Source organism: Phyllostomus discolor, chromosome 9 (assembly GCF_004126475.2).
Source record: "Phyllostomus discolor isolate MPI-MPIP mPhyDis1 chromosome 9, mPhyDis1.pri.v3, whole genome shotgun sequence".
Taxonomy (NCBI): domain Eukaryota; kingdom Metazoa; phylum Chordata; class Mammalia; order Chiroptera; family Phyllostomidae; genus Phyllostomus; species Phyllostomus discolor.
Window position 1 is genome coordinate 54,644,280 of NC_040911.2, and position 27,218 is coordinate 54,671,497.

Below are 27,218 nucleotides of genomic sequence, written 5' to 3' on the forward strand. Positions count from 1 at the left end.
GGACTCTCCAATAAATGAAGAAGAGACAACTGATAAGTCTTAAAGAAAAAAATGAAATGGATCCCCACTCACTGTCAGCATCAAGTCCAGGTAGAATACAGAATGTGAATGTGAAAAACATACTCTAAAAGTTTCAAGAACTAAAACCAATGCATTATCTTAATGACCTCAGAGTAGACACAGATTTCTTAAAATAAGACACAAAACGCACAAACCTTAAAGGAAAAGAATGATAGATTCAACTGTTGCAGGAGATAGTATAAGAAGAATCCTGAGACTGGGCTACTGTTGCTGGGAGACTATTGTGTCCTGGTTGCCAGGCAACACCTACCAAAATTAGGTAGCAGCTAGGAATGAAGGGCCAGAGGGGAAATAAAGGCTGGGCCCTCCCCATTGCAATCTAACAAAGAACTTAATTTAGGAGGCTAAAAGCAAAGGTGGACGTTTCTTACCTGTTTACCCAGGAATTCTGAGCCTGGTCTGATGAGGATGCCAGGCACTCTGAATAACACAAGTAAACTATGATAGTGCAAGAGGGAAGCCCTTAAAAATCTATACGTGTCATCTCCACTAGCTGGTAAAAGGAAAACCCTGACACTGTGTATTCATCTCAAGGCCTAGAAAGGAGAAGGGGTGGCAGTCTACAGTGCCCAAAAGAAAAAGCCAATAAACAACTTTGGTTAACTGCCTGCCTCATGTACAAAATGAGCAAATAGGAGTCTGAAGCAAGATAAGGATTCAGGCTAACAGAACCCACCCATACCTATGTTTAGGCAGTCACCTCCCCACAGAAAGCTGGTACCACCTTTACCTGTCAATCAACAGGTAGCTCCCTCACCTCCATCGTGCCAACTATGTAAGTCCTCAGAACAAAGGACTCCTGATCTTCTCTTGGTTTGTGGCTCTCCTGTCACACGGTGGAGGCCTCTGGCCACCAGGCCCCTGGCCACCCCTTTCTGGCCACCCAGCCTCTGACCACCTGGGTGCTGCCCACCCTTGCTTTTTCCACCCTTGCTTTTGTTCTCTCATTCACTAATAAACTTTGCCTGCAGGCTAATAGGCTTGCTGACCTGTAATTCTTTACTACATCAGCAAGAAGAGCCAAGGTTTCTCCAGTAACACAACTGTTACAGGGTGCAGCCAAGAGGAGGGACCCCAAATGGGTATTTGAAATGGGGTCCAGAACTCAAGGTGTCCAGGAGATTTTAAGATGTCTCCACCCCTTCCCCCATAGGTGTGAGTTGGGGGAAGGGGCACACAGAGCAAGAACATGCAGGGCAGCTTTGCAGATAATCCATGGCATGGTCATTTAACATACCTATAGCCTTTGGCTGGTCACTTAGATATGCTAAATAGCTATGGCCATGCTCTAGGCCAGGGGGATGGAAAGGGACCTCCCCCCCAAGATGTGACTGGGGGACAGGTCCCCGGAGTTACAGCGCCTGCATGGGAGCTCGGAGAAGATTGGCTCCATGACATGGGGTCACACCTGCCCAGACCCACGATGGCAACCAGTAAAGCTGGAAAAGACAGCAGATTGAGGACAAGTGGCCGAGTGTAGGAGGAGTCAGAAATGGGGCTGCAGAGGAAGATTGGCGCGGGGATTTAAACCCAGACATGGCAGCCATTGAAGAGAGAAGCACACAGTTTTGGCTGAGTGGGGACTCCCGTGGCCCTGGGAGAGAGGACCACGTGCCTTTGCCAGAGTGGGGAGCCCCGCAGCTTTAGAAGGGGGAACCACCACCTGGTTTTAGCAGAGATCCCGGCGACACAGCTGAGGGTGCCAGGAACCCAGGGAGGTCTCCCAGTCAAGAGAGTGTACTAACTGGGAATAACCAGAGGACTGCCTGATCCATGGACTTCTATTTCCTTTCCTGAGATTCGGTACTCTAGACTGGGCAAAGGGGGAAGGAAGGACTGTGTCTGTTTGTGGGTGTTTTAAGAGATTTTAGGATTTTTTTGATGAAGACATTAGGTCACTACTTTAAGTTTGTATAGCATTAAATAAACATTTCCTTTCCTTTTCACGAATCTCTGGCATTGAGAGACATCTTTCCTCTGGCAGTGGACATAATGGACCTGGGGGCTTCTTTCAATATTAGTATATCGTCCCAGGCCCCCCCTTGTTCTGTAACACAACTACATTAAACTTGCAAACTTCAGTTAACCAAAAGATCCCATAAAGAGTATGAAAAACAAAAAAATATGGGAGATTTCCCAATATATTATAACCAAAGTATTAATATCCAAAATATAAAGAATACCTACAAATCAGTACAAAAATAAAACAACCTGAGAAAAAAGCAAAAGGCCTGAAAGTTTCATAGAACAGGAAATGCAAATGGTCCATAAACACATGAAAAGATGTGCAACTTTATCAGGAAACATAAAACTAAAGCCACAATAAAATACCATTTCATAATTGCCATTATGCAGGCAATAATTAAATATATCAACTGTTGACAAGGATATGAAGCAAAGCAGAAGTGTTACCCACTGCTAGTGGGAGAATAACTGGTATAACAGCTTGGAAAAACAGTTTGGCATCACCTGTTAAGGTAGAAATCATGTATCCTTTATGGTGAGCAATTCAACTTCAAGATAACTACTGTAAAGTCTTACATATGCACTGAAAGATATGTGTAAGAATAAGCATAACTGTGTTGCTTTTAAGAGCAAAATACTAGAAACAGCAGAATCAATAAACTATGGTATGATTCTACTTAGATAAAGTACCAAAACAAGCCGAAAGGAACAAAATATTTTCAGGAATATATGTGTATTTGATAAAAATGCAAAGAAAAGCAAGAAATTTTGGATAGTGGTTCACGCTAAGGGCAGAGGGGAAAATGTAATCAGGGTGAGACATCCAAGAAGTCTTCCAGAGTACTACTTTGTTTCTTTATTCTTTAAGATGTACATGCAAGTTTTATGAAACAACATGTAAGGCAATGAGTACTCAAAAATAAATTTGAAAACATAGCCTATAATTTCATGAAACTACCCAAGAGTTTGTTTTTTCATATTCCATTTCAACTTTCTGATAAGTATATTTAAAAATATGAAAAGTCCCTATTAGTTATCTTCCAAAGGTTCACTTCTAAGTGAGTTATTTTAAACCTCAGAACAAATTTGCCCATAAAAATGCTGGACTCGCAGTTAGTCCCCAAAGTTAAAGTATTATGAAGTATAACTGAAATTACCTCACCCTGTGCCACCTTCACACCCTTCCTCGCATTCATTTTATAAAATGTGGAAACCAAAGCTCCGCAGAGTTCTGTAACCCGGTCAAGGTCAAGCAGTTAGGAAGCTGGATCTGTCTCCAGGTCCCGTCTACTACTCCCAAGTCCTGGCCTCTCTTTGCACTACTCTTAACAGGCCAAAAGTTTTTTAGAAATATCTTTTATTCTTCTGGATAAACACTTGATAAGTAAACCAACATCAAACTACCAACCAGGACGAAAAGGACGAGCGGTTACCCCTCCGACCTCGGTCCTAGAACATTTCTGCGGAGTCTAGGCCGTCACGGTATCTTTGGAAGGCCGTCCCTTGTGGCCGCCTCACCACGGAGCCAAAGGAGCAAAGCAAAAGGTTCTGATTCATGCTTTGTGTAAACCACCCCGGAAAACGAGTCCCGGGCTCCGGGTCCCGGCCAGCCGAGCGGTAGTTGGGCCTCGCGGGTGCACTTCCGAGAGTGGAACAGGAACGCTCCAGTCCGAGGTCCCGGGGCGCCGAAGGGAGGGCCAACTTGGGATCCCCAAGACCCAGTCTCCCCCAGGCTCTCACAGCATTTCCCAAGCCGGCCCCGCCCCCGCCCCTGCCCCGCCTACCCGCGTGCAGTGAGGACAGTAGCTCTTGCTGAAAATCACCACTCTGTGGCCCTCGATGAGGCCCAGGATACGGCGCCGTAGCTTTTCGCGGGCCTCGGAGGACTGGCGACTGGTTCCAGGAGAAGACAGGCGGCCCCGGCGCCCAGGCAGCGACATGGGCACGCCGTTGACACCGCCCAGGCGGCGGTTGGGGACAGCGCCCACCTTCACCCGACCTGACGACGCTGCGCCAGGACCTTAAAGTCGCTCCCGGCCGGTTGGGACCTGGCCTGCTACTCAAGGCCGCTACTCCAAGGCTGAGTTTGGGAGGAGAAACCTCAAACACCGCCCAAGATCCCAACTACAGCAAATCCCGGACCGCGGCTCGCCCCGCCCCCGGTACTGCCTTGCCACGTGGTGCCCCCTCGCAGCCGCTCACGCGAATAAGTGTGGCGCTGTAGTCATCATTCTACCTTTCCAAAATGGTTGGGTGCAAGCCTGCGTACCTTCGTGCTGTATACCCTCGTTATTGCGACTTTGTGTGCACACATCTGGACAAACCAGGCTCTGCGATGCCACCCAGGGATGCCCTCTGTGGAACACTTTACATGCCTTGTAATTATAACAATCACCCCAAACTCTAGTAAAAAAATATTTTTAATGTGTCATTACCATCATTCCAGATATCTCTACAAGCATTTAAACACATAGAAGTATGGAGAGAGATATGCTTTTGTAATACATGGTCACGCTAATTTTAAAGTAAAATGCGAATTAAATTTTAAGAAAACAAGCTAAACTGTAACTGTGAGAATTATTTATTCAGACTTTTTTCCAGAGAAGATATTAGTTTCTCAAAGATGTCTTTTAAAAAATGATTATAAAGAGTGAAATTGAGGTAATTATTTTTAAATTTATTTTTCAATCACAATTTACATTCAATACTATTTTGTATTAGCTTCAAGTGTACAAGATAGTGGAAATGTTGGAAACTCAGTTCTTCTTGCCTACACAGTAAAGGATTAAAGATCAGCAAGTCAGTATACAAGGAGAGTTTAGTAGTAATAAAAGTTCTTTTTTCCTGAGGTGGATGAGAGAGACATAGGCCTCTGGTCCCTTTGTCCTGAAAAATTACATAGTTTGTGGGGTGAAGGAGTTACCCCATATTGCTTGATGGATAAAGGTGGTGTCTCTGCCTCCTACGGGAGGAAGTGACCACCTAAAGGTAAGCAGGTGTGTGGATCTATTCCCCATGGTCCTTATCTTTGCTCCAGACCGCATCTGGTCATCCATTGTAAAACAGATATGTTACCAGAGACAGTTAATAAAGTTAACGCAGTTAACCAAAATTATTTATGGGCTTTGTCTATAAACATTATGGACCCCTCTTAAAACAGATACATTACTGGAAGAGGTTAATAGAAGGTAAGACAGTTAGCCAAAGTTGTTTATGGTTGGTTTTTTTTCCTATAAGTACTATGGACCCCCTCTGACCCCTCTTCCTTCTACATTCTCTAACTTCTACCTAATGGAAAACCACATACTTTACAAAGCAGCCCCCCCAAATTTCAAATACCTACCTGAAACCATACATAGTTATTACAATATTATTGACTATATTCCTTATGCTGCACTTTACATCCTGTGACTATTTTGTAACTACCAATTTGTACTGCTAATCTGTTTACCTTTTTCACTCAGTCCCCCAAAGCCCCCACTCCTCCAGCAATCAGCAGTATTTTCTCTGCATTTATGAGTCCATTTCTATTTTGTTTGTTCATTTATTTTGTTCTTTAGATTCCACATATAGGTTAAATCATATTGTATTGGTCTTTGTCTGACTTATTTCACTGAGCATTGAGAATTTTTAACAAATTTCAACTTTCAACTGTATATTTTTACTTCATGGTAAAATAATGAAAAAATTAGAACACTTACACTTATCTCTTCTCTTTACTCATGAATTTTATGAATTATATTATTGTTTATAATTGTCAGGTTTATAACATTTGTATTCCAAATCCCCACTAAACCTCTCACAATTTAGTTTTACTTATGTGCACCCTGAGAGAAAAGACCTACAAAGAAGGATTCTGGGTGGCTAACTGAGCTCAAATTTAAAAGCAGAACCTAGCAGCCATTTCTAAATAGGTGTCTCACCAACAATGAAATATCAATCAGGGAAAAAATCCCATTTGATATAGCAACAAGAAAAATAAAGTACCTAGGAATAAAACTAACCAAGAAAGTAAAAGACCTGTACTCAGAAAACTAAACAACACTGAAGAAAGAAATTAAGGAAGACACAAATGGAAGCATATATTGGGTTCATGGATTGGAAGACATAACATCATCAAAATGTCCATACTACCTAAGGTGACTCTCGTGCAAACCACATTTTAGGTCCCTTTGTTAGAGAAGTCTCCAGAATTCTATGTATTGGGTAGGGACTTAGATACTGTAACCTAGGAAACTCATTTTAAACCTATGTTGTTATGGGAAAGGTATTATTTTTATTTAGCTTATGGGAAATAAACTTTTTTAAATACAATTTTTCCTAAAGCTGCCTGCCTCTTGGACTGAATTGCCTGTCTACACTGTGTTTCTACCATCTGAGCCAGCCCTTCCAAAAAAGTCCTTGGAATTCTATTTCAACTAATGATACTGAGGCTTTCCCCATCTAATCAGAGCTGTGCGGCTATATGCCCATTGGCACCTTTACTGAACAATCACAGTGGCTCCATTCTAACCAATCCCAACAGTGCTTTTTGGACCAGTAAACTTTAAGAATTTAAGTCCTCATTTGAAAAAATAAAAAGTCCTTATTTTCATGAGATCAGACTAATCAGGGACCAGGTGCAGGGACTTCCATCTGTGTAAGTTGGCTCCCCTCTGGCTTAGAGAGTGTACTCTGCCTTTCCATGGAATACTGACACTTGTGTTTCCCTGGCTGAAGCTGAAACACCAAAGATAAAACACTGTCTTGGCAGAGTAGACAAAGTGGAGCAGATCAGCACAGACCAGCTTGACACAGAGCAGAATGGAGGAGGTGGAGTAGACCAGAGCAGAGCAGTGCCCTCACACCAGGGCTGCCTGGCCACACGGCTTTCTCACAGGGTTGCTGTCTCATAATTGAACTCTAACATTATTGAGCTGTTCTCATATCTCTGCTGTGTCACAGTTAAGCTATTTGGACTGAATAAATTCTCCTTCTTCATTGCCTGTTGGCATTGAATTAATGCCAAAACTCATCTATCTGTTGACTCTTTTTTAAGGGGATACTCAATGGATTTGGCATCCAACACTGTTTTTTTGCCATGTCTTTTTTATTACTGAACTTCAGAATTTTAATCACTTCTTCAATGTTTGATTTGAAGTATCTCAATTTTTTTAAAAGAAGGACCATAGTTATCTGCCCTGTTTTTACATTCTCGAGCATGCTATTATATATGCACATGAGCAACTCAGCTAACTTTAAAATTCCTGGATCATATTTTCTTTCCCTCTGAACTTTGTAGATTTGCTCATCTTCTGGATTGGAATATGCATGTGGAAAATTCTGAGAACAACAGTTTCCATCTTGAATCACATGTTAGTTACCTATTGATACAGAACAAATTACCCCAAAACTTGGCTGAAAAGAGCAAATACTTATTATCTTACAGTTTCTGTAATTGTCTTACAATGGGTGAGAAATCTGGGGACAAATTGGCTGGATGATTCTGCCTCAGAGTCTCTATGAAGTTGCAATTAAGCTATTGACTGGGGCTGAAGAATCTGCTTACAGTTCTACTCACTTAGTTGTTAACGGGAGTCAGTTCTCACCACATAGGCCTCTCTATAGATTTCTTGGGTGTTTAATGACAAGTGACTTTCCCCAGAATGAGTAATTAAAAAGATAGAGATAGAAAGAGAGTCCATGTGAAGCCAGCTAGAAGCCACATTTTCATATCCTTTTTATAACCGAACCCCAGAACATCCCATCACTTCTGCTGTATTATGTCACCTATAAACATCTCTAACCATTAGTTAAGGAGAAAGGAATTTAGGTCCACCTTTTGATGAGAACTGTATCAAAGAACTCGTGGGGATATTTTGAAGATCACCATATACCATGTCCATTTTCTTTTTCTGTATAGGAGCCTATCTTATTTTTTACTTACCCTTGAGATTTGGAAACGTCATCCAGCTATGTCTTGGTGTGTGTGATCTTTTGAGCACAAATCCAGGTGCATCTTTACTTTAAGAATATTTTCCTCTACTACATCTTTAGATCTTTTGTCTATTTTATTTGTTCAGATAATTATTATAATATACTGGGTTTCCTTTGCTTTTACATTCATTATCTCTATAATTATGGTTATAAACTTATTGTTTTCTATTAACTTTTTAACTTTGTGTTTCTTCTACCTTATCCATCATGTCCCTTAATGTGTTTATAGTCATATTTATTCTATATGTGTATTTTAGATACAATTACTTGTATAAAGAATGTATTTGCTGTTTTTAATGTGGGTTTGTGCTCTATATTATCTTTATTTTTAAGATTTATTTATTTATTTATTTTTTAGAGAGAGGGGAAGGGAGGGAGAAAAAGAGAGGGAGAGAAATATTTATGTGAGAGAGAAACATTGATGGATTGCCTCTCGTACGCACCCCTACCAGGGACCAAACCCACAACCCAGTCATGTGTCTTGAACTGGAATCAACTGCGAGATGTAGCAGAGCTACTGGTGTAGCAGAGCCACACCAGTCAGGGCATAGATTACTTTTATTTTTAATTTACTTTATTTGCTCTGCCAGCTTTCTCTAATCATCTGATGGGTTAAAGGGATATTGAGAATCCTCCCTCTTTATGCCCGAGCTGTGACCTTTATTGTAAGAATGAAATATAGGCATGCTCTCTCCCAGGGAGAACTGGTCTTACTCCCTGGAAGATTAGTACTTTTAATATTTAACTGTTCCTTAGGGGAGAACTGGCACTTCTCCCAGAGGGACCTATTGGTTAGCTAACTCACACAAGACCCTTGGCACATAGCCATTTTTGTCTAACACATATTTAACCATAGCTTCTAAAGTGAGACTTGGGAATCTCATCCGAGGGAAGGACACTTTGCTCAGAGCTTTCCCAGTCATACCCTGAAAGCTGTTTCTGGGATTCCCCAGCATCTATGTTTGAGTATTGGTGAGCTCCCATTTGGTGATGTATATGATCTTGATTCTTGCTTTTGCCTTGATCTCAGTTAATAAAGTGCTTCATTATTCACATTTGACTTGGGGTTTTTATTGTCTGTGAATCCAAACCTCCAAAATAAGTGGCCATGATCTCATATGTGTCCCTTAATGGCACATCTTATTACCTTATGTGGACTTACTTCTTTTTTGAAACTTTGTGCCTTTTTTCCTTGAGATTCCTGCCCTCATTTTAATTTATTTCTTAAAATATTTTATTGTTTATGCTATTACAGTTGCCCCACTTTCCCCCCTTCTTCTCCTTCCACCTTGCCTGCCCTCCAGTTTGACAATCAATCCCCCTATGGTTGTCCATGCCCATGGATCCTTCATATATGTTCTTTGACTAATCTCTTCATTTTCTTTCAATCTGACCCCCCCGCCCTTTACAGCTGTCAGTCTCTTCCATGATTCTATGCCTCTGGTTCTATTTTGCACATTAGTTTATTTTTTCATTAGGTTCCTCTTATAAGTGAGATTATATGGTATTTGTCTTTCACTGCCTGGCTTATTTCACTTAGCATAGGAGTTTCTGTTGGGAACCACCCTGCCTGGTTTCAGGAAGCTGTAACCCCCCATGGCTAAGGCTGAGTGAGAGACCTCTGGACCAGGAGACACTTAGGAGACAAGCTTATCTCCCTGGCAGGAGTGCTATTTTTGCTCCTTGTCTGGTCCCCATTGCTTGGTCAGTTAGCCAATGACCGGTAAGATTCCTCAAGGGAGGATGGACTTAAGACTGGCACGATCACATGGGAAGGCTCTCAGGGAAGGACTTGGGGGGCTGTGGAAAATGGGGGTGATCGACCCTCGCCCTTCGGCTTTGACAAAGCCTGAGTCCTTATTCTGCCTGCGAGAAGTCTCAAACCTCTTGGCTATCTTGTCTTCTCTGTCTGACTCAAGCCTGTCACAATGACAAAGGGTGGTGTAGCCCTATGCTGGAAATGGCGGGCTTCCCAGGGTAATCAGGCCTGAGACAGGATATGTAAAATCCTGTGAAACCTGCTTTGCTGAGGATGCTCTTGATTAGATTATGAAGGCCCGGGCAGGAAATGGGTTTGAGCTCCCCTTAAATTCTGTAGTGATAGACCCCAGCTCAGTGTGAGCCCTTTTTAGTTCTTTGAACATTATCTATTTGTTTGATCCTCACTGCCAGACAATGGTTAATAAGCTGTATCTGTATTCTTACCTAAAACTACCTAATAAAAGCCTGTTCATGCAGTGGCGCAGCGTGCTCTCCTTTGAGAGAGTGGCCAGGTCACTCCGAGGCACCCTCCCCTTGAGAGGGTAGCTATGCCATCCCTATTCCTCCACAGGACTCGGTAGTCTGTGTGAATGTCTCATGTTCCATCTACAATGCCACAGATACTGCGGGCCCATGTCTGCATCAAGTTTCCGGTTTCATTCATGCTGTCAGAAAATATAGAAGTTCAATCTTTCTTTCTCCTGTATAGTATTCCATTGTATAAATGTACCACAGGTTTTTTTAATCCACTCATCTACTGATGGGTACTTAGGCTGTTTCCAAATCTTGGCAAGTGCAAATAGTGCTGCTATGAACATGGGGGTGCATAAATTCTTTTGAATTGGTGTTTTGAACTTGGGTATATTCCTAGCACTGGAATTGCTCAAATTTTCTCAAAAAATTTCATACTGTTTTTCACAGTGGCTTCAATAGGCTGCATTCATTCCCACCAACAGCACACTAGGAATCCCTTTTCTCTACACCCTCTCCAGCACTTGTCATTTGTTGATTTATTAAAGATGGCCATTTTGACAGATGTGAGATGATATCTCATTATGGTTTTAATTTGCATCTCTCTGGTGGTTGATGATGTTGAGCATTTTTTCATATGTCTATGGACCATCTGAATGTCCTCCTTGAGGAAGTATCTATTGAGATCCTTTTCCCATTTTTAAGTCAATTATTTCTCTTCCTGGTGTTAAGTCCTTATAGTTCTTTATATATTTTGGAGACTAAACCCTTGCCCAATATATCTTGGAAAATATGTTCTCCCATACAATCAGTCCCCTTTTCATTTTGATGGTGGTTCCTTTAGCTGTGCAGAAAGTTTTTATTTATTTTTTATTTTTTTAAAGATTTTATTTATTTATTTATTTATTTGAGAGGGAAGGGAGGGAGAAAGAGAGAGAAACATCAATGTGTGGTTGCTGGGGGTCATGGCCTGCAACCCAGGCGTGTACCCTGATTGGGAATTGAACCTGTGACACTTTGGTTCGCAGCCCATGCTCAATCCACTGAGCTACACCAGCCAGGGCTCAGAAGCCTTTTATTTTTGATGCATTCCCATTTGTTTATATTTTCCTTTATTTCCCTTACCTTAAGAGATATATTGGCAAAAATATGTCTACGTGAGATATCCAAAACTTTACTGCCTGTGTTTTCCTCTAGGATTTTTATGGTATCACAACTTATATTTAAGTCTTTTATCCATTTTGAGTTTATTCTTGTGTATGGTGTAAGAAGGTGGTCTAGTTTCATTTTTTTGCATTGAATCCTACCAGTCCAATTCTCCCAACATCATTTACTGAAGAGACGGTTTTTATTCCATTGTATGCTCTTGCCTCCTTTGTTTAATAATATTAATTGACCATAAAGTCATGGGTTTATTTCTGGGCTCTCTATTCTGTTCCATTGATCTATGTGTCTGTTCTTATGCCAGTACCAGACTGTTTTGAATACAGTGGCCTCATAGTATAGTTTAATATCAGGTATTGTGATCCCTCCTATTTTGTTCTTCTTTCTCAAATTGGTGAGGCTATTCAGGGTAATTTTGGTTCATATAAAATTTTGGCATATTTGTTCCATATCTGTAAAATATGCCATGGTATCTTAATAGGAATTGCACTGAATCTTTAGATTGCTTTGGGTCTTATGGGCATTTTAATGATGTTAGTTCTTCTAATCCCTGAACACAGTATATGCCTCCACTTATTTGTATCTTCCTCATTTTATTTCTTCACTGTCCAATAGTTGCCAAAATACAGGTCTTTTGCCTCCTTGGTTAAATTTATTCCTAGATACTTTATTTTTGTTGTTGTTACGATAGTAAATGGCATTGTTTTCCTAATTTCTCTTTCTGATAATTCATTATTGGTATATAAAATGTCATCAATTTCTGATTATTGACTTTGTATCCCTTTGCTTTGCCCGATGGATTTATTAGGTTGAGTAAGTTTTATGGTGGGGCCTATCAAGTTTTTAATGCATAATTTCATGTTGTCTGTGAATAATGACAGCTTTACTTTCTGTTTTCTGATTTGGACACCTTTTATTTCTTCTTATCTGATTATCGTGGCTAGGACTTCCAGTACTATATTAAATAAGAAAGATGAGGATATTTGACTTCCTGCCAAGATGGAGGCATAGGTAGACACACCGTGCCTCCTTGCACAACTAAATTAAGGTCAACAAAAATTTAGAAACAAAAACACAACAAAGTACTGACAGAAAATTGAACTGTATGGAAGTTCAACAACCAAGGAGTTAAAACAGACATATTCATCCAGATCAGTAGGAGGGGTGGAGTCGGGCAGCCAGGTGGAGAGGGGTGGCAGCAAAAAGGTGGTGGCTGGAGGATCTCAGGTTCGGGGTGACAGCAGGCGAACCAAGAAAGGCAGTGGATTGTGGGCAGGCGTGGCACACAAGGGGCTGGCAGGCTGGGCAGGCCCCACATTCGTGCGCATACAAACCAAGGGAAACTGGGGAGTGAGACACACCACGCAACCCAGGGTGCCAGCATGGGGAAATAAAGCCTGAAAACACCGATTAAAAACACCTGTGGGGGTTGAGGTACCGGGAGAGACTCCCAGCCTCACAGGTGAGCTCGCTGGGGAGACTCAGAGGGTCCTAGAATCTACACACTCCCACTCACATGGAAATCAGCACCAGAAGGGCCCAGTTTGCTTAGGGGAAGCGGGGAAGTGACTGAAATCCAGCAGAGAATGGAGCAAGCACCATTGTTGCCTCTCAGACCCCTCCCCCACAAACAGCATCACAACACAGTGACATGGGTTGCCTTGCCTTGGTGAATACCTAAGGCTCTGCCCCTCACTATGTAACAGGGGCATCATGACAAAAAAAAAAAAAAAAAGTGACCCAAACGAAAGAATAGATCAAAGCTCCAGAGCAAATATAACTAAGTGATGAAGAGATAGCCATCCTATCAGATGCACAGTTCAAAGCGCTGGTGATCAGGATGCTCACAGAATTGGATGAATGTAACTGCAAATTAGATGAAAACATGAAGGCTATGTTAAGTGAAATAAAGGAAAATGCACAGGAAACCTATAGTGATGGGAAGGAAACTGGGACTCAAATCAATGGAGTGGAGCAGAAGGAAGAAAGAAACAACCAGACAGAAAAGAATGAAGAAACAAGAATTCAAAAAAATGAGGAGAGGCTTAGAAACCTCCGGGACATCTTTAAATGTTCCAACATCCGAATTATAGGGTTACCAGAAGGAGAAGAGGGAGAGCAACAAGTGGAAAAATTATTTGATCAAATAATAAAGGAGAACTTCTCCACTCTGGCAAAGGAAATAGACTTCCAGGAAGTCCAGGAAGCTCAGAGAATCCCAGACAAGCTGGACCCAAGGAGGAACACAACAAGGAACATCATAATTACATTACTCAAGACTAAGATGAAGGAGAGAATCCTAGAAGCAGCAAGAGAAAAGGAGACAATTACCTACAAAGGAGTTCCCATCAGACTGTCAGCTGAGTTCTCAAAAGAGACCTTACAGGCAAGAAGATGCTGGAAAGAAGTTTCCAGGTCATGAAAGGCAAGGGCCTATATCCAAGATTGCTCTATCCAGCAAAGCTTTTATTTAGAATGGAAGGGCAGATCAAGTGCTTCCCAGATATGGTCAAGTTAAAGGAGTTCATCATCACCAAGCCCTTATTATATGAAATGTTAAAGGAACTTATCTAAGAAAAAGAAGATTAAAAACATGTATAGTAAAATGACAGCAACCTCATAAGTATTAACAACCACACCTAAAACAAAGCAAAGAATTAGAACAGGAACAGAACCACAGAAATGGAGATCACATGGAGGGTTATCAACAGGGGAGTGGGAGGAGGAGAGACAGGGAAAGGGTACAGAGAATAAGCAGCATAGATGGTAGGTAGAACATAGACAGAGGGAGGACAAGAGTAGTAAAGGGAATGTAGAAGCTAAAGAACTTACAATTATGACACATGGACATTAACCAAAGGGCAGTAATGTGGGTGGGAGAGGGTGTGCAGGGTAGAGGGGAGTGAAGGGTGGAAAAATGGGACAACTGTAATAGCATAATCAATAAAATATATTTAAAAAATAAGAGTGATGAGAACAGACATCCCTGTCTTGTCCCTAATCTTAAAGGAAATACTTATAGTTTTTGCCTATTGAATATGATGTCGGCAGTAGGTTTTTCATATAGGGCCTTTATTATGTTGAGGTATGCTCCCTCTATTCCCACTTTGCTGAGTGTTTTCTTTTTAATCATAAATGGATGCTGGATTCTATAAAGTGCTTTTTTCAGTATCTATTGATATGATCATGTGATTTTTGTCTTTCATTTTGTTTATGTGATGTATTACATTGACTGATTTGCCGTTATTATACGATCCTTGCTACTCTGGACTAAAACCCATTTGATTGTGGTGTATGATCTTTTTGATGTATTGTTGGATCCTGTTTGCTGATATTTTGTAAAGCAGGGATGTCAAACTCATTTTCACTGGGGGCCACATCAGCCTTGTAGTTGCCTTCAAAGGGCCAAATGTAATTTTAGGATTGTATAAATGTAACTACTCCTTAACTAGGGGCAAGGAGCTCTACATTCAGCACTTTGAAGGCAACCGTGAGGCTGATGTGGCCCCCAGTGAAAATGAGTTTGACACCCCTGTTATAGAGGATTTTAGCGTCTATATCTTTTAGAAATATTGGCCTGTAATTTTCTTCCTTCGTTGTGTCTTTACCTTGCTTTAAAGTTAGAATGATAGTGACCTTATAAAAAGAGTCAAAGTCTTTCTTGTTGAATTTTTTGGAATAGTTTGAGAAGAATATGTGTTAGTTCTTGTTTGAATGATTGGTAAAATTTGCCCTTGAAGCCATCTGATCCACGGCTTTTGTCTACCAGGAGTTTTTTGATTGCTGCTTCATTTTCACTGGTTGTTATTCATCTGTTCAGGTTTTCTGATTCTTCCTGGTCCAGTTTTGGAAGATTGTATATTTCTAGAAATTTATCCATTTCACCCAGGTTGTCCAATTTCTTGGTCAGTAGTTGTTCTTAGAAATTTTGTACAACCTTTTGCATTTCTGAGTTATAAGTTGTTACTTCTCCCCTTTCATTTCCAATTTCATTTATTTGGGTCCTCTCTTTTTTTCTTGATGTATTTGGTTAAAGGTTTTTCGATTTTGTCTATCTTTTCAAAGAACCACCTTCTGGATTCATTGATCTTTTGAATTGTTTTTTTAGTTTCTATGTCATTTTTTTCTGCTCTGATCTTGATTATTTCCTTCCTTCTACTTGCTCTGGGATTTTTCTTTATTGTTGTTGTCTTCTAGTTCTTTTAGGTGTAGGGTTAGTTTGTTTATTTGAGATTCTTCTATCTTCTTTACTTAATCCTGTAATCCCATGAGCTTCCCTCTCAACACTGCTTTCGCTGTATCCCAGAGGTTTGGAGTTGTACTGTGTTCATTTCTATTTCTTTCTAGGTACTTTTTGATTTCTTCCTTGATCTCATTGTTAACCCATTCATTATTTAATAGCGTGCTTTTTAGCTTGCAAGTATTTGTTTTGGGTTTATTCTTCTTGATGTTGATTTCTACTTTCAGGCCATTGTGATCCAAAAATATGTTTGATATGATTTCAGTTTTCTTGAATTTGTTAAGACTTATTTTGTGTCCTACCATGTGATCTGTCTTTGAGAATGAGCCATGTGTATTTGAGAAGAATGTGTTATTTTGCTTCTTTGGGGTGAAATGTTCTGTAGATATCAATTAAGTTCATTTGATCTACTGTGTTATTCAATGCTGCTATATCCTTTTTTATTTATTTATTTTTTTTGTCTCGAAGATCTGTCCATTGTTGACAGTTGGGTGTTAAAATCCCCACTATGACTGTATTGCTGTTGATCTCTTTCTTAAAGTCCTCTAAGATTTTCTTTATATACTTAGGTGCTCCTTTATTGGGTGCATATATGTATATGTTTCCAAGGGTTATATCCTCTTATTGGACTGAACCCTTGAGTATTACCCTTGAGTATTATGTAGTGTCCTTCTTTGTCTCTTATTATGGCCTTTCTTTTGAAGGCTATTTTGCCAGACAGAAGTATTGCTAACTCAGCTTTTTTTCCCTCCATTTGCATGGAATAGTTTTCCATCCCTTCACTTGTAGCCTATGTAAGTCTTTTGTTCTGAGGTGGGTCTCTTATAGTCAGGACATATGTGGGTCATCTTTTCTTATCCATTCAGCTACCATATGTCTTTTGATCAGAGTATTTAATTCATTTAAATTTGAGGTTATTATTGATGGGTACTTATTCACTGACATTTAAAAATTTTTTATTTACTTATTTTTAGACAGACAGGAAGGGAGGGAGAAAAAAAGGGAGAGAAACATCAATGTGTCATTGCCTCTCATGCAACCCCCACTGGGGACCTGACCCACAACCCAGGCATGTACCCTGACTGAGAATCAAACCAGCAACCCTTTGATTTACAGGCCAGCACTCAATCCACTCAGCCACACCAGCCAGGGCTATTCACTGCCATTTTTTCCCTTGACACCTGTGTTCCTCTTTCTATTTTTTTCTTCTTCTTTAAGCAGTCCTCTTAGCATCTCTTGCAATGCTGGTTTGGTGGGAATATTCTCCTTCAGCCTTTTTTCTTTGTTTAGGAAGATCTTTATTTCACCTTCCATTTTAAATGAGAGACTTGCTGAATAGAGTACTATTGGTTGCAGGTCCTTGCTTTTTTTTCATTACTTGGAATATTTCATGCCAAATCCCTTTTGGTTTGTATTGTTGCTCTTGAGAAAGCAGTTGATAGCCTTATTGGAGTTCACTTGTAGATTACTGATTATTTCTCTCTTCCTGCTTTTAAGATTTTTCTCTTTTCTTTAAACTGCCATTTTACTTATGATGTGTCTTGGTGTAGGCTTCTTTGGATTCATCTTGTCTGGGACTCTCTGTGTTTTCTGAACTTACATAACATTTCCCATCACTAAGTTAGGGGAGTTTTCTGTCATTAGTTCTTCAAACAGGTTTCCTATCCCTTGTTCCCTTCCTCCCTTCCTTCTCCTTGTGATACACTATGATGCCAATATTGTTATGTTTCATGTTGCCTCAAAACTCCCTTAAACTCCCCTTGTTCTTTTTAGTTCTTTTTTCATTTTGTTGTTGACTGGGTGTTTTTTCTACCTTATCTTTCAAATTGCTGATTCTATCCTTTGCTTTGTCTAGCTTGCTTTTAATTCCTTCTAATGTATTCTTCACTTCAGATACTGCATTATTCATTTCTATCTGATCCTTATTCATAGTTTTTATGTCCTTTTTCATTCTGATATTGTTCCCACTAAGTTCCTTGTAGTTCTTACTAAGTTCCTTGAGCATCCTTGTAACCATTACTTTGAATTCAATGTCTGATAATTTGCTTGCCTCAGTTTTACTTAGCTCTTTTTCTGGGGATTCCTCCCTTTCTTTCATTTGGAGGTTGTATCTTTGTCTCCCCATTTTAGCTGTCTCTTTTTGTTTGTTTTTATGTTTTAACTAGATCTGCTTTGACTCCCTGTGTTGTAGAGTAGCCTTATGTGGTAAGAGTCCTGTGGTCCCCAGTAGTGCAGACTCCTTGATCTCCTAATCTGAATGCTCTAGGAATGTCCTTTGCTTGGGTTACATGGACTCTTCTATTGTATTTTGGTCTTTTTGGTTGTTGTTGGTTTACTCAATGGTGGGGTTTCCTTTCTGGCTGGCAACTGAGAGGCTCGACACACACCACATCTTGCACAGTGTTGTACAGGTGCTGGCAGAACAAAGCAAAACAACACAAAAAATGAAAATAAAACAAGCAACTTCTCCCAACCACAATAGCAATTTCTACAACAAAAGATCAGAAACTAGTTAAAGTGGAAAGAGAAATGGCATATTAGGGAAAGGGGGAAATAAAAAGAATAAAAGAAAACCAAAGGACCCAAAAATGATTATACAAGGAGAAAATGGGGAAGAACTAATACAAATAATGAATTGAAAGAATAAAACACGAAAACGGTCAAAGAAAGAGAAAGAATAACAAATTAAGAAAAGAAAAGGATAAGGGAACAATGGGGTAATCAATGGTAAGAGTAAAATAAAAGATATGACAGAAAAAATGGAGCAATAAAAATAGAAAAGAAAAAAACAGAAAAACACTAATGATAAGTCTATGAAAAAGAAAAAAATAACAAAAATAATTAAAAAGAACAAGTGTAATTCATCTCAGCAGAGTTTAGTGCTTGCCTGCTGGGATCTCCCTATGGATATGACTTTCATGTACTCTGAGGATGGTATACACCAGTGTCAGGTGCTGTCAATGCCTAGCCCTCAGCAGCATTTCTGGAGCTACCAGTGATCCACAGTCTGTGGCTGCTTCCTCCAGGATTGGCTGCACCCAAGCTGCTCTGCACAGCTAGGTTTTAACAGCACTGGGGCTAGGGGTATGTTAGGAAATGACCCAAGTCACCACTGGATACACCTCTGTCTGCCTCTGCTTTCCATCAGCCTTAGACAAATCATATACCCAACTGTTTCTGAGAGGGCTTCTCATAGGATTGGGGGATGGGACTCCTGGATATCACATGCAGGTGCCTCAGGTCTCAGGGAAGATGATTGGTGTGTTCCCCTGTTCCCCAAGCCACTGGTCTGAGTAGGTTGAGGATTATTTCCTGGTACTCAGCAGGGCAGGGCCCCTAGTAGGCTATTGGGTGGGGCTTCCAGAGTTCAGGTTTTGGGTCTACCAGAAACTGGGAGGGTGTTTCTATGGCTCTCCCATGAGGAGTAAATACCAGTCTGTTTCCTGTGAGAGTTTATGGTATGGCTGCAGCCTGCAGCCAGTCTCTAACACTCCCTGAGTCTGCATATGCTGCTGTCTGCTCATCATAAGTTAAGATGCAAAGGCCCTGGCTGGTGTAGCTCAGTGCATTGAGTTCAGGGTTGTGAAAAAAAGAGTTGCCAGTTCAATTCCCAGTCAGGGCACGTATCTGAGTTGCAGGGCCATGTGAGAGACAAGTACACATTGATGTTTCTCTCCCTCTCTTTCTCCCTCCCTTCTCCTCTCTCTAAAAATAAATAAATAAAATCTTTTTAAAAAAGATGCAGGATAGTAAAAAAACAAAGAATAAAAGGGAAAAAAACCCACACAAAATGAACAAAAAACAAACAAATGAACCACATAAAGGGAAAAAAATACAAGGTGAAGAGAGCAGGGTTACAGAGGAAAAATGGGATGAGCAATATCCCACAGGGGATGGTAATTTCTTTTTCCTTGGGAGAGGCTTTCTCTTCTCGAGCAAAATGGTTACTGCAGAATCCAGGTATATCCCAGCACAGAAAGCCTCACAGCCACCATCCTACGTTGCTCCCCAGTGTCTCCCACACTAGAGTTTCCTCACAAGACTCAGGTCCATGCCTCCTTCCCTTTGCTGGGACCCTAGGTGAGTGGTTGTGAACACAAGACCTGTGCTTTAGCTTCTTTAAGAATTAAGCAAGAAAAAAATAGTGTCTTTTTCTCCCAGCAGTTCTTGTCTCTCCCTACCAGAGACAAATCACAAAACCTTTCAGCACTGGATTCTACATGGTCTGCTAATTCCAGACTGACACTCTGTGTTTGGGAGCCCAGTTTGTGTTCCCAGCTTCTTTTTCAAGAGAAAGCTCCAACAGCTGCACTGCTGCCATTGTGAACAGGCCAGCCCCTTTAATAGCCTCATCCTTCCTATCAGTGATGGTGGTTTTTCCCCTGACCTTGTTAAAAGCCTCCTTTTCAGGTAGTCTTCAGTTTACTTGAGGTACCTAGTCCTCTCTTTAGTTTTATTTCCAATTCGATTCTGGGAGGAGGTATGTGATATATTTTCTTACTTGGCTACCATCTTCTCTTTCTCCTGCTCTCATTTTTTTTTAAAGACATTATTTTTCTCTAGCTTCTTTGAAATTATAGAGAAGTACTTGTGTGAATTCTTCCAATGTCTAGTTGTGGGTTGATTCTTTTGTGATGTGTACTTTTCATCAACAATTCCTTACTAGTTCCTGTCCTCATTCCTTTTTTAGTAGCATTTATGCATAGATCCTGCAGTATCAATAGTTGGTTGTCATGGGTTCAGACTGGCAATCTAATTCACAAGCCACAATAAACTTTAGTCTAATACTATGTTTAAATAGCTTTATAGAAGGATACAAAACAGAATATTTAGAATGAACCATTACCTCATATTTTCAGGGTTCCAACAGCTACCCAGGTACACAGTTTCTGATAACTCCTTACCCCCATGGACCATGTGTAGCTGCTGCAGACAACTGACACAATGCACATGGGTAACCTTAACACAAAAGTTTTCACCTCAATTTCTCACCATTTTAAAAAATTAGGGTCATGTATCCACAAGGCTGGATGCCAACTCTCCCAGTCTGAGTACAGCCCCATAGATCACCAAGTGTTCTGTGACTCAGTCATTATCACATTTTCTCCCATCCTCACCTTCTGATAGTTTCCTCAGCCAGAGACTAAGTCATTGAAAAGAAGGATAGCACACATCTCTTTCAATGCCCTCAGTTCCTGGATACTTGTTTTACTCTGCATCCTGCTCATGCCCTTATAACTATTGATAACTATGATGGATTCACATCAAAGCTTCATTGGATGCGCCATGACACTGTTTTTAGGAAAACCTGTATTTTAAAAAAGCACTTCAAAGACCAAGCCATTGCCAACATAGTTGCCAATAGGATGGATCAGTTCACTTTTCAAACCCAGACCAGCTGCGAGATGGTACAGACTATACTCTGGATGAATGAGATTACCACTCCCTCTGAAGCCCTCTTTACCCACCCTTTGTCTTCCCATGAGATCTTCAGATCCCTGTCCCTTGGTTATAACATCTCTAAGCAAGTTCTTGATCAGTATCTGCTGGCAGATGATCTATAATTTGTTGGAAAGTCAAACAACAGTGGTGGAGAAATGTATGTCATCAACGGCCTAAGTCTCTAGGATCCCTAGCCACAACTGCTTTGGAGTCTGTCATATAGGAAAGGTTGGAGTCTTGTTGTGCTAGACTGTTCCATACAATTTTGCAAAAACTTCTTTATATTATGGCCAAAATATGGCTTCATTAATTTTTACTTTTTGAAACTTATTAGATTCTCTCCATAGTGTGACAGAAATTAATTTTTGTCAATGATCCTTGACTATTTAAAAAGAATGTGCATTTTCAGTATGTTGTGATTGTGTATTTCACATCACAGCATCCCAATTTATTTTTGTTGTCAATTAAAAAAGAGGTGAGTTAAAAATCTCTTACTATAATTATAGACTTATCAAAAATTCAACACATTTGCATGTATAAGTTTTGGGCATGTGGTTGGGTCTCTGGGACTAGTCCCATCTCTTCTATGTTGTGTCACTTCCAAGTGTTTGGGCCATAATTGATATCATACCATAGATGGGCCATGATGTGCCAGATAACTGAATAATGCCTTCCCCCTTGCTTCAGTTTATACAGAATTTACACAAGCCATGTCTAAGCCAACCCCTTGGCTGTATAAACTGGTTCAACCATGATCATATGACCTAAGTTGGTCCATGAAGAGTGTAGTTCAGGATGTGTGTGTGTGTGTGTGTGTGTGTGTGTGTGAGTGTGCAGTTAAAGAGAGAGATAGTTGATGCTAATGAGGAAATATTTTTCTCCAGATGCTACTGCCGGCTATCCTCTGGTCATGAGGAGAGACTGCTTTAAGTGAAGTAAATGCCCTGAAAATAAGGATGATTCAAAGAAGGAATGGGGTCTCTGGGAGCTTCATTCAACTACTAGACCAGGCCTCACCTGAAAGCTGTCCTATCTGGACTATTGTGGTTCAGTGAATTCCCTACATTATTTAAGCCAGCTTGAATTGTGTTTTCTGTTATTGGCAGTGAAAAGCATCCTAACAAAATTAAGTACTTCAATGTTTTGATGGTAAGTGCAGAAAAATTCATGACTTGTAATTTCTTTATGAATTATATTTTTATCATAAATGTCTTTCTTTATCCTAGTTAACTCTTTAGCTCTTAAATTCTATTTTTCCCCAAATATTACTGTGGCCAAATCTACTTTCTTTTGTTGATATTTGTATGCATATCATTTTTCAGCCTTTTATTTTCAACATATATTTGTTTTTTTCTTCTATATATTGTCTATTAAGAAAGATATAGTCTAACTAATCACCTCTTATCCTTTGTAAGTTCTTAATTAATTGAAGACAGATATAAGAAATCACATGATAAAACCAAAAAGATCAACAGAAAGTAGACTAGTGGTTATCTTGGTCTGTACAGTGAGGGGAAGAATAGGGGGACATGGGGTGATGGCTAAAGGTTATTTTTTTATTTTTTGAGTAATGAAAATACTATAAAATTGATTGTGGTGATAGGCACTCTACTCTGTAAATATAATAGAAGCCACTGGTTTTATATTTTAAATGGGTGAATTGTGTGGTATATGACTAATCTTAATTAAGTTGTTAAAGGAAAATTATACTGAATAATGACCCAGCAATTCCACTGCTGGGGTTATATCCCAAGAACCCTGAAATACCAATCCAAAAGAACCTATGCACCTCAATGTTCACAGCAGCACAATTTATAATAGCCAAGTGCTGGAAGCAACCTAAGTGCCCATCAGTAAATGAGTGGATCAAAATGTGTATGGTACATTTACACAATGGACTACTACACAGCAGAGAGAAAGAAGGAGCTCCTACCCTTTGCAACAGCATGGATGGAACTGGAGAGCATTATGCTAAGCAAAATAAGCCAAGCAGTGAGGGACAAATACCATATGATCTCACCTTTAACTGGAACATAATCAACAAAAGAAAAAAGCAAGCAAAATATAACCGGAGACATTGAAATTAAGAACAATCTGGCAGTAACCAGAAAGGAGGTGGGAGAGGATAATGAGGGGAAAGGTTTTCAGGAGCTACTATGAGGGACACATGGACAAAACCTGAAGGGGAGGATGGAAGCAGGGAGGGAAGGTGGGTTCGGCTAGGGTGGGGGGAGAGGTTGGGGGAAAATTAGACAACTGTAATTGAACAACAATAAAATAATTATTTAAAAATTATGCTGAATAAAATGAGAAATAATTGGGAAGAAAATTCTTAGAAATTTAAAGCATTGTTGACCAATTTTATTTATATATATATTATATGTATTATTGCATACAATTAAATTATTACACATAACTTACATAAAATTATAATATAAATTATATAAATACACATATTGTATATAATTAATGTTAAATATAATGTTATACTGTTAATATGACATATAATTATAATCTATATTTATATGTATACACATGTATGTTTATGTCTAAAGAGAATTGCCCACAGTATGGCACAATAAAGTAAAAAGACAGAAAATATAAAAGAAAAGATTAAAAGATCAAGCCATAATGTTGAAATGTCTGTCTAATAGGAACTTCAAAAATACATGACAGAGCAAAAAGAAATAGTAAAATAATAATAATAGTAATAATAATACAAGATAATTATTATATTATGAAGCACATAAGCCTTCAGTTCAATGGGGCCCTCCAAGTGCCCAGCATAATGGATCAAACAGACCTATGTGATCTCAGCACAAAATTTCAGAATATCAAGAATGATAGAACTATCCTACAAGCTTCCAAAAAGGGTGAGTGCAAGAAGATACATTTTGCCTCATCACTAACTCTGGGTGCCAGAAGAAAATGCACTACTGCCTGTTAATTTGTGAGGAACAAAAATCTTGCACCTAGACATTTAACACAAGCCATTGTTTAAAGGGAAAATAAAGATGTTTTCAGATATGGAAGGACTCAGGAAGTTTACCTGCACACAAAAATTCTCAGGAAGTTATTTGTAGTTTCCCTCTGTGGCTAACAACTGGAAGTCCCTGGGCGACAGCCAAATAGCAGTGTTAGAGAGCAATTGATTTAAAGAAAAGGAGGAAAATGTCCAAGAAAAAAATCAGAGACTGCAGCAACCATTACCTGCACAGAAAAGCAGCCTCTCATCCCTCAGTGAGTAGATTTATCAAGGTTGAGCTCATTCTCAGCTGATTCTTCATGTTTGTAAAGATTCCCTCGTGGGAGGCTGCTTTCCTAGTGTTGAGCACCAGAAGGCAAAGGGTGGGGAAGTTACTCACAGAGACAGAGCTACCCAGCTGGATGACCTTGAGCGAGTCCAGAAAACAAGCAGAAGAATAAAGTTAATGGGTATATTAGTTAGCTATTGCTACATAACAAATCATCCCAAAGTGTAATGGCTTCAAACAACCATGTTGTATTGTTCATGTGAGTCTGTGAGTGGGCAGGATGTATCTGCTAATCTGAGATGGGCTCAGCAGGGTTTACTCATGCATTAACCTTGAATCAGCTATATGCAGCCAGGTGGCTTTGCTGACCTTGATAGGGCCATCTAACAAATCTGCAGACTCAGCTGGAACAACTGGGCTGACTCACTCAGCTCTAGGTGATCTCTCATTCTATAGCAGGATGGCCCAGAGATCCAAGAGAGGAAGGAAGTAAGACCTCTTGAAGCCTAAACGCAGAACCAAAACACCTTCCTTCTGCCACATTCTGTTGACCAAATGGAGTAAAGGGGCCAGCTCAGACTCAAGGGGATAGGAAATAAACTGCACATCTTGAGGAGAGGAGCTGCACAGTCATATCACTGATGATGTGGATACAGAAAGTGTGAAAAATCAGGGCTACTTTTGCAATCAATTACTAATGTGAAAAAAAGGATTTTTATTTTAATTTTTTTATTGATTGTTTGAAAGGGAGAGAGAGAGAGAGAGGGAGAGGGAGAGAGAGAGAGAGAGAGAGAGAGAGAGAGAGAGAGAGAGAGAGAGAGAGAGAGAGAGAGATTTGTTGTTCCACTTATTTATGCACCCATTGACTGATTCTTGTATGTGCCCTGACCGGGATCAAACCCGCAAACTTGGTATATCAGGACAATGCTCTAACCAATGACTAGAAGAAATAAGGGATTTTTAAAAGTAGTAAAACAGTACCTCTTCTGCTAGGTGGGCTTTCTCTTCCTGTTCGCTTCTATATGGATCATTTTGTCTTAGATCAAAACTCCAGGTGTTCTGTATAGTTAGACTTTGCTATGTTATTTCCCTTATTCCACATGTAGAGAAGACCTTGGATGGACCCAGTATGTCTCCCTGATCTAAGGGAGCCAGAAGAAAGGCATTTAGATCACTGAGATCACTGCTGGAACAGAATATTGAAAGGGAGACTCACTCTCCCTCTCCAACACAGGGAGGCAACAGAGGATTAGACTGAGGCTCTGAAGGGAAGGAAGAGCTAGTCCCCTCTTCCCCTCTGGAGTTGATCTTTCCAGAAACCAGCCATAGAGGTTATGAGGGTAATGGAAGTGCTTGCTCAGGCAGAAACTTAAAATTATGCAGCTACTCTGCTATTAATGGAGACCTTAAGTCACCTGGGAAGAATTTGCCTGTCTTCTGAGTTTCCTTAAGTTATATAAATGTAAGGCAAGTCAGCATTGCCATTTTTTGAAGAAAAGCATAAAGGGACCCTTGCTTTTTTTTGGATTGGAAGTGCCTACCTCTCAGTCTTTAAAATACAAAGGCATGGAGGAGATGGTGGCAGATTCACATAGGGGCCACCAGCCTGTTAGAAAAAGAGCTGTCCTTTTATTGAAACCAGACCCTCTCATAGAGACCGGTGTGGCCTCCATGAGGTCCCCCAGCAGGAAAGGGTAGCCACAGACCCAGAGGATAATTCTCTGTCTGGCTTTTGGGTGGCTTGCCCATACCATGCTAACCACAGGTTTCTACTCAGTGTATTCTCTTTCCAGCAGCTGTGTACTCTAACAACTGCCAACATCAAGCCCAGATGGGTGCCTCTATCTCTGCATAGCCCTTGGGGTTCTTGAATTATTTGGGCAGCAAGGTTCTAAGCCTGAATTGCAGACTCAGTCATTTGGAGCAAGTGGGGAATTAAAGCAGAGCACTGGACAAGATCTATGCTATCTGGGTGGATTTGAAGAGCTCTTTTGTGTTCAGACTCCCAGCACTCAGTGCAGGGGGCTTCATTCACATCAGTCTCTGTCTTTACAGTTCTCTGGGAACCCCTACAGTTAAGACAGTGGGGTTCTTCCTCTTCCATAAGCCCCCAGTTACCTTTCTGTTTCCCCCACAGCAAGGCCCAGACCTGGCACTGTTAGAGGGTTTTGGCATGAATTCAGGGAGTTTCAAGCATGCCCCCAGAGCCCATCCCCACTTACAGAGGAGTAACAGAGGCAAAGCTGCACTACAGCTGGTTGAGTCAGGCAGCTGCAGGGGCTCAGGAGCACTTCTGAGGCCAGCTTCTAGGTAGCAGGTTCCTCCCAGCTGCCTGATGCCCTGTACAACTAAACATCTTTTGACCACTGAGGCAGCTGCCCACAGAGCATCTACCCATTCATTGACTCTGCCCCTCCAGGGCTTATTTTCCAATTAAGCAATATAGGGAGCCTGACTCTGATCCAGAGAGAATGGATATAAGCAGACAGCATGAACTGTAAAGACTGGGGCAGAACCCTTGGTGTGGACACACTGATGAAAAGGAAGCAGAGAGGTACCTTCTCTTAAGGAATGTCCTGAACCAACTACTGAGAACCCCATCCTGGGCAGGAAGGCATGTTGACTGCTGTGAAGAGTGAAAAGTTCTAAAAGCATAGTTTCAAGGAGGGAAGGATAAAAACTATGCTGTCTTCTTTGCAGGGGTTGGCTCACTGAAACCTCACAAGAGGTGTCTGACTCTCTGAGCTACTATGATTATCCCCATTTCACAGACAAGGAAGCTGAGACCCAGAGAAATTGTGACTTGCTGAAGCCCACATCTTATTAAGTGGCCAAGTGGGATGCACAATGGAAAATAAGAAGTG

At 40.5% G+C, this 27,218-nt stretch overlaps 1 protein-coding gene across 2 annotated transcripts in view; it reads right to left on the reverse strand.

Moving 5' to 3' along the window:
- TXNRD3 (thioredoxin reductase 3) overlaps positions 1 to 4,081 on the reverse strand; it is an 84,306-nt gene extending 80,225 nt beyond the window's left edge. Inside the window, exon 1 of one of the 2 annotated variants that reach the window (XM_028524566.2) lies at positions 3,831 to 4,080. In XM_028524566.2, the coding sequence (XP_028380367.1) occupies positions 3,831 to 3,986 (156 nt within the window). In that variant the 5' untranslated portion in view covers positions 3,987 to 4,080. Of the gene's footprint in view, positions 1 to 3,830 lie in introns of both variants that reach the window. The other variant, XM_036009394.1, reaches the window with a different exon arrangement.
- Between the last annotated feature and the right edge of the window lie 23,137 nt (positions 4,082 to 27,218).